Source organism: Eleutherodactylus coqui, chromosome 4, assembly GCF_035609145.1.
Source record: "Eleutherodactylus coqui strain aEleCoq1 chromosome 4, aEleCoq1.hap1, whole genome shotgun sequence".
Classification (NCBI taxonomy): Eukaryota; Metazoa; Chordata; class Amphibia; order Anura; family Eleutherodactylidae; genus Eleutherodactylus; species Eleutherodactylus coqui.
The window spans coordinates 134821446-134833537 of NC_089840.1; the positions used below are offsets into that span (position 1 = coordinate 134821446).

The following is a 12092-nucleotide window of genomic DNA, read 5'->3' on the forward strand; positions in this document are numbered from 1 at the left end:
GGGTCAGTTCTCCACAATAAATTATCCTTTTGCTCTGATATTGTAATCACTTACTTACATCAATGTTACAATCACACAAGTGAAAGTGTTATTCGGATCCAACAACTCCTTCTAGGGGACAGATTGTTGTTGACAATGGGTGTACATTTCTATACACTCAACAAATGGTGCAGTAAAACTTACTACTGCATAGATGACTTACTAGTAATTATTAGGAAATCATATTACCAGTGTTTCTGGTGGCGCGATGCGCCACACAGCTCTGCAACATCCATTATGATCCCCACACATCACACACACAACACTCTACTACACCCATCTTGATTCCCACACATTACACACACAGCACAATACGCACACAGCTCTACTACATCCATCCTGACCCCACACATTACACAGCACGCCCGCAGCTCTGCTACATGGTACATCCATTATGATCCCCACACATTACACACACAGCTCTACTACATCCATATTGATTCCCACACAAGACAAACACAGCTTGGCTCCTCCCATAGCAGCGCCATTACCGCAAGTCTTTTAGTTCACTGGATCTCTGTGGTGGTGGTAAGTCGGTGTCTTCTATCAGGACGCTGAGACAATAACAGCTTAGTTGTATTCTTATTGTGTTATTTTTGTCCTCTCCTTTTCAAGAGCTGCAACTGTGTTGTTCTTCTGTAAGTCGGTCTCTGTGTTTTGTATATCCTGTAGGACCTGTGATGACTGCACCAGGGGACGGAGCGATAAGAACCCACATACAGTACTTTCTACCAAACTGCAGAATAGCTCCTACCACAGCAGTGACGTCACCACAGGTCCTTTTGCCCACCGGATCTCTGTGGTGGGGGTAGCTTGGTGTCTTCTGTCAGGACTGCTGAGTTGTGTCTGAGATAACGGCTTAGTTGTATTATCATTTTGTTAATTATGTCCTCCCCTTTTCAAGAGCCCTAACTCTGTGATTCTTCTGTTGGTCAGGCTGTTTTATTTATGTTGTGGGACCTTCGATGACCTCAACAGAGGGCAGAGTGATAACGTCAGAGGGCAGAGTGATGACATCAGGGGCGGAGCATGAAAAGCACTCACATATATACTCACTGACAAGTGGTCGTTAGTAGTTTGATGGAAATTAAACTTCCCATAGTTATATTCACCTACAGCTGTTTCATTCCTTTCTGACAACTCCTTCTGGGAAGGATGGTTTCTGACAAGGCAAATCCTTCCAAGGCTTAATTCAGTCTTCCAAAGTGATGGCATATGGCTAAAATATGAGATCACTTTATGACTAGTAAAGGTCCAACCTCTGGGACAGCAAGTGATCCTATGAATTAAGTGATTGCAGCAAATGATTTCATTTGAATGGCGCTGCAGGTAGGTGGAGACCATTGTGTATGTAAAAATAGTGAAGGGGATGTAGCGCTTAGCCAGTGCTACAGCCCATCATTCTTAAGATCGATGGGGGGGAGGTCACAGAATTCAGACCACCACCAATCAAACTGATGGCACATTCCAAGCGAGATATCATCACTTCGTAAGATGGGAATAATCATTTAAGAGACATGGATTGGTAGATAAAAGAGAAATCCAAAATTGAGAGGCTGCTATTGTAAAGAATACTTCCACCTAAAAAAGGAAAAATTATATTCTACACTATTGAACACTGTCAGATTGTGTAGGGACACGCCCCGCCCCACTGCCAATAGTAATGGTAATAACCATTTGTTAATATATTCATACAATCCCAGGAGCTGATGTCACAATAACACCTCTACAGGCGACACTGATGCCTGCACAAGCAAAATTACACTTTGAAGTCAGCTTCATGCATATTTCTACTCAGGAGACTGATCCTGGCATGTGTTTGCGGTAAAATAAACAAACAAGATCCTCGCCCCTCGCACTCCCCGCTGCTCAGCTCTGCTCTCTTTTGGGTAGTGCGGTCACAGGCCAGATGGCACTTGTAGCCAACCTTTGGACTCCGGTGCTAAGGCCAGAGATTGCTTGCAGCAGTCATGTACCATCTAGCATGTGATAAGCATGAGTGATAGGTTGCATGATGGAATACATCCTATGTAGTGTTAGTATGCATTATTGCTAATTGCGTACTCCTCCTTCAAAACTGCTGCGAGGAATATTTTTACAGTTCTGGAAAATATGTATTGGGACTTCTGCCCAGGAGAAATAACAGAGGAATATAGTTCTAAGAAAAGATGCTCCAGCATTCTTACGCTATCTGGAATTCTGGTATGTACTAAGACCCAGGAGACCCGACACATCCTCTCCTCTCCAAGCTTTCTCACAGTCTCCCTCCACCTTCTATAACTAGGTGTCCGAGGAGGGGAGACTTTTTTTCATCATTTTTTTAAAGGGCAATAGCAGATATATTCACCACATACACAGAGAATTTTCTCATCACTTTGGGACCCTGGAACTTACCAGTATAAAGACTCCTTCTGCATGGCCTCCCGTAACTTGCCTTTGTCTTCCTCTGACAAGCTAGAAATATCGTATCTGGGACTAAAAGCTTCACCTTCTGGTTTTGTGAATTTAACATCAAAAGCAGACGTAGGAAAATCAATCTGCAACAGAGACAGAATAGTTGTGAGAAGATCTGGTAAAGCTGCATTGTTGAATTTTTTCTCCGGCGCACAATATTCCCATATAAATGCTAGCAGGTTAATATATCATCATCATCTATTGCTACCACTAAAATTCAGTCGTGAACCATCACACATATTTGGTAGTCCTGCTCCTTAATCTCTCCCCTATGACAGGAAGTAAATATCTTGTATAATATGATATACAAAACTTCAGTTTCTTTCTCTCCGGAAATAGCCCTTCTATCTATGACTCACTAAAGTTAAAATAAAAGTTTTCTCAGATTTTTCTTCTTGGTCAGATTATCCCTAAACTTCAGAAATCACCATCACCCCCAATAAGATGGATGTGACTGGAAACTCTAGATTCCAAGATGTATATAGAAGAGCTGAGCGCTAATGAGGATAAATACTCTAGCTTCTACACCATTTTGGCATCCCGGTTCATGTTTCGCTGATCTCCTCGCCTAAATGCTTGGTTTCTTACTGCTGTTGTAACTTCCTAACTTTATAATTATTCTATGATACAAGGTATACATTAAGCTATGGGTAGATCTCTCTTGCTGTCACATATGTTATTTTTTCCTCACTCTCTCTCCTTTCTTTCCTATTCTTCCTCTTTTCGGCTTCCTATCTCCATTACTCCTCTTTTTCCAAATTCTGGTAAACCACAGAGTTAAAGTCTCAGACCACTCAATTTGCGGTAAGAAACCTTTGTTTCAGATATAAAGAATAAAAGGGGACAGCTACTTTTCATGGACCATATAGAAAATATATTTTCATTCCAATAGGGTATATTCTATTAACATGATGTAAAATGTTCATGTAGCTCTCTAATAAAATATCTTTTGAACCATAAAGTTCAGTCTTGACCGACTTGTCCATTTCCTCATTATTGCTTTTCTTGTATAATAGTACTGTATTTAATGCCATCTGTAATAATTCAATTTTCAGGAGAAATAATCCTTCCTGGCCATTTTTTCCCCCCAAAATTCTACTCCACAATTTGTGTCTGAAGGCTCCTGATCCTTTCTTACCCAAATAGTTGCACCCAATATTTCCTCAAATTTTAATGGGATTACACCCTAAAATAAGACAGAGAATTTGCTACCTTACACCAGCAATTCAGTGGTTAAAGGAGGACAGACTGGTAAGAAAAGTCTAGGTTTCACAAAAGAAAAAAGAATGCTCCATTATTAAACTCAAAAGTTCTTTCGCTCTCAGTTTCCTGGCAAAAGCAACATTAGCAGCTGTTTTATATTCATTCTTTTTCCCTTTTTCTTAATCCAGGGAATTGCTGCTTTATTTCCAAATCCAAAGAGTGGAGGACGTGGCACATGCAGCCTTTATTCTAGCCCCGACCTATACACGAGGGGCCGGTGCCAACAGGTATTTTCAGGGTGGGGATAATAAGTGGTAGAAAGGTATAATAGTTCTTGAACTAAAGCCATGGACAAGCTGGACCCTCATATTATGGACTCCAATGTATAGGATTGGTCAGTAGTTACATTCTGAATAGGCTTGTTTGGCCCTACAGTTCCTGTTACACCGTATGGAGGTGAAAGATGTTTTTGCGGAGTAATTTCAGTAGTAGTCAGAATGTCTGGTAAAAAGGATTAAGACTAGAGATGAGCGAACACCAAAATGTTCGGGTGTTCGTTATTCGGAACGAACTTCCCGCTATGTTCGAGGGTTCGTTTCGAACAACGAACCCCATTGAAGTCAATGGGCGACCAGAGCATTTTTGTATTTCGCCGATGCTCGCTAAGGTTTTCATGTGTGAAAATCTGGGCAATTCAAGAAAGTGATGGGAATGACACAGAAACGGATAGGGCAGGCTAGGGGCTACATGTTGGGCTGCATCTCAAGTTCCCAGGTCCCACTATTAAGCCACAATACCGGCAAGAGTGGGCCCCCCCCCCCCCCCTCCCAACAACTTTTACTTCTGAAAAGCCCTCATTAGCATGGCATACCTTTGCTAAGCACCACACTAGCTACAACAAAGCACAATCACTGCCTGGATGACAGTCCGCTGCCACTTCTCCTGGGTTACATGCTGACCAACCGCCCCCCCTCTCCCCCACAGCGCACACCAAAGTGTCCCTGCGCAGCCTTCAGCTGCCCTCATGCCACGCCACACTCATGTCTATTTAGAAGTGCGTCTGCCATGAGGAGGAACCGCAGGCACACACTCCAGAGGGTTGGCATGGCTAGGCAGCGGCCCTCTTTAAAATGGGCGGGGCGATAGCCCACAATGCTGTACAGAAGCAATGAGAAATAGAATCCTGTGCCACCGCCATCAGGAGCTGCACACGTGGGCATAGCAATGGGGAACCTATGTGCCACACACTATTCATTCTGTCAAGGTGTCTGCATGCCCCAGTCAGACTGGTAATATGTACCTTAACAGTAACCGCGTTGGTGGTAATGTGGTGGTGACTGCGGACCTAGTAGCACGGTTGTATTTTGTTGGTTTTCGGAATGCGGCCAGGATTAAGTGGGCCGTGGCGGGGGGATGGTGTGGGGGCTCTCGTTGTGTCGGTAAAGGTGAAATTCTTGGACTGCCACCAGACGAACCAATGCAAAGACATTTGCCAAGAATGTTTTCCCTGTTGGAGGAGGAGGGGGATGTTTTTGAGGCACTACGTGTCCTCTCCACGTGTCCGTGGTTATATGCACCTTTACAGTAACCGCGTTGGTGGGAAATGGCCTCGCCGCCATCATGTCTTTGGGAAGCCTCTGTTTCCACACCCCAGAGACATACCATTAGCAGCGGTATAGGCAGAGGCCAGAATTCGTAACATTTCAGCCGTAGCATTAGGACAGGCCCCACTAACATATCACTAGCAGCATTATAGGAGGAGCGCAGTCTTCGTTCCATGTCAGCAATAGTAGCACTCAAGACAGGCCCCAGTAACAATTCCGAACCAGCAGTATAGCGGGAGCGCAGTCTTCGTTCCATGTCAGCAATAGTAGCACTCAAGACAGGCCCCAGTAACAATTCCGAAGCAGCAGTATAGCGGGAGCGCAGTCTTAGTTCCATTTCAGTAGCCTTAGTATAGCCAAGGCCCAAGTTACATTTATGTAGCTAAAAAGTGTAGGCCAACCCCACACACCTTTCTGTACCATGAGTGCAGGCGAAGAACATACAAATTGCTATGATTACACTGTAGGTGAGGGCCCCAAAAATTTGGTGTACCAACAGTACTAATGTACCTCAGTAAAAATTGGCCATGCCCAACCAAGATGGCAGGTGAATCGCTTTGGTTAATGTGGCTTAAGTGGTAACTAGGCCTGGAGGCAGCCCAGTGTAACGAAAAATTGGTTCAAGTTAAAGTTCCAACGCTTTTAAGCGCATTGAAACTTATAAAAATTGTTCAGAAAAATTATCTGAGTGAGCCTTGTGGCCCTAAGAAAAATTGCCCGTTCAGCGTGATTACGTGAGGTTTCAGGAGTAGGAGCAGGAGGAGGAGGAGGAGGAGGAATATTAGACACAGATTGATGAAGCAGAAATGTCCCCGTTTTGGATGGTGAGAGAGAACGTAGCTTCCATCCGCGGGTGCAGCCTACGTATTGCTTACGTATCGCTGCTGTCCGCTGGTGGAGAACAGAAGTCTGGGGAAATCCAGCCTTTGTTCATCTTGATGAGTGTTAGCCTGTCGGCACTGTCGGTTGACAAGCGGCTACGCTTATCTGTGATGATTCCCCCAGCCGCACTAAACACCCTCTCCGACAAGACGCTAGCCGCAGGACAAGCAAGCACCTCCAGGGCATACAGCGCTAGTTCAGGCCACGTGCCCAGCTTCGACACCCAGTAGTTGTAGGGGGCAGAGGCATCACCGAGGATGGTCGTGCGATCCGCTACGTACTCCCTCACCATCCTTTTACAGTGCTCCCGCCGACTCAGCCGTGACTGGGGAGCGGTGACACAGTCTTGGTGGGGAGCCATAAAGCTGGCCAGGCCCTTAAAGACTGTTGCACTGCCTGGGATGTACATGCTGCTCGATCTACGCACATCCCCTGCTACCTTGCCCTCGGTACTGCGCCTTCTGCCACTAGCGCTGTCGGCTGGGAATTTTACCATCAGCTTGTCCGCAAGGGTCCTGTGGTATAGCAACACTCTCGAACCCCTTTCCTCTTCGGGAATCAGAGTGGGCAGGTTCTCCTTATACCGTGGATCGAGCAGTGTGTACACCCAGTAATCCGTCGTGGCCAGAATGCGTGCAACGCGAGGGTCACGAGAAAGGCATCCTAACATGAAGTCAGCCATGTGTGCCAGGGTACCTGTACGCAACACATGGCTGTCTTCACTAGGAAGATCACTTTCAGGATCCTCCTCCTCCTCCTCCTCAGGCCATACACGCTGAAAGGATGACAGGCAATCAGCCGGTGTACCGTCAGCAGCGGGCCAAGCTGTCTCTTCCCCCTCCTCCTCATCCTCCTCATGCTCCTCCTCCTCCTCCTGTACGCGCTGAGAAATAGACAGGAGGGTGCCTGACTATCCAGCGGCATACTGTCTTCCCCCGCCCCCGTTTCCGAGCGCAAAGCAGCTGCCTTTATGGTTTGCAGGGAATTTCTCAAGATGCATAGCAGAGGAATGGTGACGCTAATGATTGTAGCATCGCCGCTCACCACCTGGGTAGACTCCTCAAAATTACCAAGGACATGGCAGATGTCAGCCAACCAGGCCCACTCTTCTGAAAGGAATTGAGGAGGCTGACTCCCACTGCGCCGCCCATGTTGGAGTTGGTATTCGACTATAGCTCTACGTTGTTCATAGAGCCTGGCCAACATGTGGAGCGTAGAGTTCCACCGTGTGGGCACGTCGCACAGCAGTCGGTGCACTGGCAGCTTAAAGTGATGTTGCAGGGTGCGCAGGGTGGCAGCGTCCATGTGGGACTTGCGGAAATGTGCGCAGAGCCGGCGCGCCTTTACGAGCAGGTCTGACAAGCGTGGGTAGCTTTTCAGAAAGCGCTGAACCACCAAATTAAAGACGTGGGCCAGGCATGGCACGTGCGTGAGGCTGCCGAGCTGCAGAGCCGCCACCAGGTTACGGCCGTTGTCACACACGACCATGCCCGGTTGGAGGCTCAGCGGCGCAAGCCAGCTGTCGGTCTGCTGTGTCAGACCCTGCAGCAGTTCGTGGGCCGTGTGCCTCTTAACGCCTAAGCTGAGTAGTTTCAGCACGGCCTGCTGACGCTTGCCCACCGCTGTGCTGCCACACCGCGCGACACCGACTGCTGGCGACATGCTGCTGCTAACACATCTTGATTGCGAGACAGAGGAGGAGGAGGAGGAGGAGGAGGAGGAGGAGGAGGGTGCTTTAGTGGAGGAAGCATACACCTCCGCAGATACCAGCACCGAGCTGGGGCCCGCAATTCTGGGGGTGGGTAGGACGTGAGCGGTCCCAGGCTCTGACTCTGTCCCAGCCTCCACTAAATTCACCCAATGTGCCGTCAGGGAGATGTAGTGGCCCTGCCCGCCTGTGCTTGTCCACGTGTCCGTAGTTAAGTGGACCGTGGCAGTAACCGCGTTAGTGATGGCGCGTACAATGTTGCGGGAGACGTGGTCGTGCAGGGCTGGGACGGCACATCGGGAAAAGTAGTGGCGACTGGGAACTGAGTAGCGCGGGGCCGCCGCCTCTATGATACTTTTGAAGGACTCAGTTTCCACAACCCTATACGGCAGCATCTCAAGGCTGATGAATTTTGCTATGCGGACGGTTAACGTTTGAGCGTGCGGGTGCGTGGCGGCGTACTTGCGCTTGCGCTCGAACACTTGCGCATGCGACGGCTGAACGGTGCGCTGAACTACACTGCTGGATGGGGCCGAGGACAGCGGAGATGAGGGTGTGGGTGAGGGCCATGAGGCGGTAGTGCCTGTGTCCTGAGAGGGGGGTTGCATCTCAGTGGCAGGGTGGGGCACAGGGGGAGAGGCAGGGGTGCAAACCGGAGGCGCTGAACGGCCTTCGTCCCACCTTGTGGGGTGCTTGGCCATCATATGTCTGCGCATGGTGGTGGTGGTGAGGCTGTTGGTGTTGGCTCCCCGGCTGAGCTTTGCGCAACAAAGGTTGCACACCACTGTTCGTCGGTCGTCAGGCGTCTCTGTGAAAAACTGCCAGACCTTAGAGCACCTCGGCCTCTGCAGGGTGGCATGGCGCGAGGGGGCGCTTTGGGAAACACTTGGTGGATTATTCGGTCTGGCCCTGCCTCTACCCCTGGCCACCGCACTGCCTCTTGCAACCTGCCCTGCTGATGCCCTTGACTCCCCCTCTGAAGACCTGTCCTCCTGAGTAAGCGTTGCACACCAGGTGGGGTCAGTCACCTCATCGTCCTGCTGCTCTTCCTCCGAATCCTCTGTGCGCTGCTCCCTCGGACTTACTGCCCTTACTACTACCTCACTGCAAGACAACTGTGTCTGATCGTCATCGTCCTCCTCACCCACAGAAAGTTGTTGAGACAGTTGGCTTAAGTCCCCAGCCTCTTCCCCCGGACCCCGGGAACTTTCGAATGGTTGGGCATCAGTGACGATAAACTCCTCTGGTGGGAGAGGAACCGCTGCTACCCAATCTAAGCAGGGGCCCGAGAACAGTTCCTGGGAGTGTTCCCGCTCCTGAGCAGGTGTCATTGTAGTGGAGTGAGGAGGCTGGGAGGAAGGAGGAGCAGCAGACAGAGGATTCGGATTTGCAGCAGTGGACGGCGCAGAACTGCGTGTTGACGATAGGTTGCTCGAAGCACTTTCTGCCATCCAGGACAGGACATGCTCACACTGCTCATTTTCTAATAACCGTCTCCCCCGTGGACCCATTAATTGGGCGATGAATGTGGGGACGCCAGAAACGTGCCTCTCTCCTAATCGCGCAGCAGTCGGCTGCGACACACCGGGATCAGAAGCTCGGCCTGTGCCCACACCCTGACTTGGCCCTCCGCGTCCACGTCCTCTAGGCCTACCCCTACCCCTCAGCATGCTGTATTACCAGTGATTTGATTTCACAGGCAGGAAATAAATTGGCGCAAGACTGCAGGCCAAATATAATTTTTTCCCTTTTTGGAAAACGAAAGGCCCCACTGCCTCTAGTGAATGAATAATCTAAGTTTAATAACTGTGCTGTGTCCCTGCTAATGTGTCACAGAACGTGAGGGTAGCAGAGTTATTATAACTCTGGCAGAGCAGGTATTTTTTTTCCCAATTAAGGAAAGCAAATGGCGAAGCCAGCAGTAAAGCGTAGCTGGGTGCGTCTGATTTTTCAACGTTGTTCACGCAGCTCACACGTGTCCACAGCCCTTAGGACGGACAGAGGCTGGACAAATAGATTTGTTTTCAGTTTTTTTCCACCAAAAGGCAGCACTGCGTATATTCAATGAACATGAGAAGTTTAATAACTGTGCTGTGTCCCTGCTAATGTGTCACAGAACGTGAGGGTAGCAGAGTTATTATAACTCTGGCAGAGCAGGTATTTTTTTCCCAATTAAGGAAAGCAAATGGCGAAGCCAGCAGTAAAGCGTAGCTGGGTGCGTCTGATTTTTCAACGTTGTTCACGCAGCTCACACGTGTCCACAGCCCTTAGGACGGACAGAGGCTGGACAAATACAATTTTTTTCAGTTGTTTTACAAGCAAAAGGCAGCACTGCGTATATTCAATGAATAATGACTGTGTTGTGGCCCTGCCTACACAATTCTTTCCCTGCAGTATCAATGGAGGGTGCAATGCTCTGCAGAGGCGATTTTGAGAAGAAAAAAAATATGCAGCACAGCTAACAGCAGCCAGCACAGTACTGCACACGCTTAAATATGGCCCTAGAAAGGACCGTTGAGGTTCTTGAAGGCTACACTCACTCCTAACACTCTCCCTGCCTATGCAACACTTCTGTCCCTAATGCCGGGTGCAACGCTCTGCAGAGGCGATTTTGAGAAAAAAAAATAAATTGCCACTAACAGCAGCCAACACACAGCTATCAGTGGCCCTAATAAGGACCTTTGGGGGGTCTTGAAGCCTACACTAACTACCAATTCTTTCCCTACAGCAGCTCCGGTACAAACAGCACTGTCCCTCATCTAACTCACCAGGCATCTGAGGCGAGCCGCGGGAGGGGCCGACTTTTATATTAGGCGGACACCTGATCTCCCCAGCCACTCACAGCAGGGGGGTGGTATAGGGCTTGAACGACGCAGGGGGAAGTTGTAATGCCTTCCCTGTCTTTCAATTGGCCAGAAAAGCGCGCAAACGTCTCAGGGAAGGAAGTGAAAGTAACCAGAACACCGCATGGTGTTCGTTACGAATAACGAACATCCCAAACACCCTAATATTCGCACGAATATCAAGCTCGGACGAACACGTTCGCTCATCTCTAATTAAGACGAAATAATGAAGAAGGGAAACACAGTTTGTAGACAGAGTAGGGGTAAAAGAATCAGGCTCCTATGCAGGCCTGTTTATCAGACCAAGTGACGGTCTTTCTAGTCACTGGCTGATGTGTTTGAAACAGGAATACATTTTTTGGTCTATCTGAAAGGATTTAAAGTGGTTTTTCCAAGACTAGAGATTAAAAAAAAATTTTTTTTTCCAGAAACAGCGCCACTCGGCTGTCCATGGCCTTTGTCTCGTATTGCAGTTCAGCTCCATTCAGTTGAATAGGGATGAGATGTAATACCAGAAAAAGCCGGTGGACACGTGTGGAACTGTTTGTGAAAAAACAGCAATGAAGTAGAAGCCAATTTTCCACATTTAAGGGGAAAAATTCCTTCCTGACTCCAATCTGGCAATCAGGATAATCCCAGACCACCAACCCTTCTGAATAATCAGAGACTATAACATATAATATTGTATCGCTCAAGAAAGGCATCCAGGCCCCTCTTCTCCTCACTTCGTAAGTTCACCATCGCCATGTCCTCAGGCAGAGAGTTCCAAAGTCTCACTGCTCTTACAGTAAAGAACCCCCCCCCCCCCTCTACGTTTGTGTGGAAACCTTCTTTCCTCTAGACATAGAGGACACCCCCTTGTTACAGTCACAGTCCTGGGGATAAATAGATGATGGGAGAGATATCTGCATTGTCCCCTGTTATATTATAGATAGCTATTAGAGTGCCCCCTTGTTACAGTCCTGGGTATAAAGAGATGATGGGAGAGACCTCTGTACTGTCACCTGATATATTATATATATAGTTATTCGAGTGTCCCCTTGTTGCAGTCCTGGGTATAAACAGATGATGGGAGAGATCTGTGTACTGACCCGTCATACATTTACACATAATTAGAGCGCTCCCTTGTTACAGTCCTGGGTACAAATAGAGGATGGGAGAGATTTCTGTATAGTTCCCCCCCCCCCCCCCCTCCCGATATATTTATGCATGGTTATTAGGTCGCCCCTCAGCTGTCTTAAGCTACACTAGATAACTCCAATTTTGATAACCTTTCTGGATATTGAAGTCCATCCATTTATTACTATAGTTGCCACCTTTGAAACTGCTCCAGCATTGATATGTCCTTCTTGAGTACCG

The 12092-nt window shown here is 48.2% G+C and overlaps 1 protein-coding gene across 3 annotated transcripts in view; it reads right to left on the reverse strand.

Moving 5' to 3' along the window:
* Window positions 1–12092, reverse strand: part of PIK3C2B (phosphatidylinositol-4-phosphate 3-kinase catalytic subunit type 2 beta) — a 125112-nt gene that overhangs the window by 42812 nt on the left and 70208 nt on the right. For all 3 annotated transcript variants that reach the window (XM_066600142.1, XM_066600143.1, XM_066600145.1), the window contains one exon: window positions 2434–2576. In XM_066600142.1, coding sequence (XP_066456239.1) covers window positions 2434–2576 — 143 coding nt within the window. The remainder of the gene's footprint in view (window positions 1–2433; window positions 2577–12092) is intronic.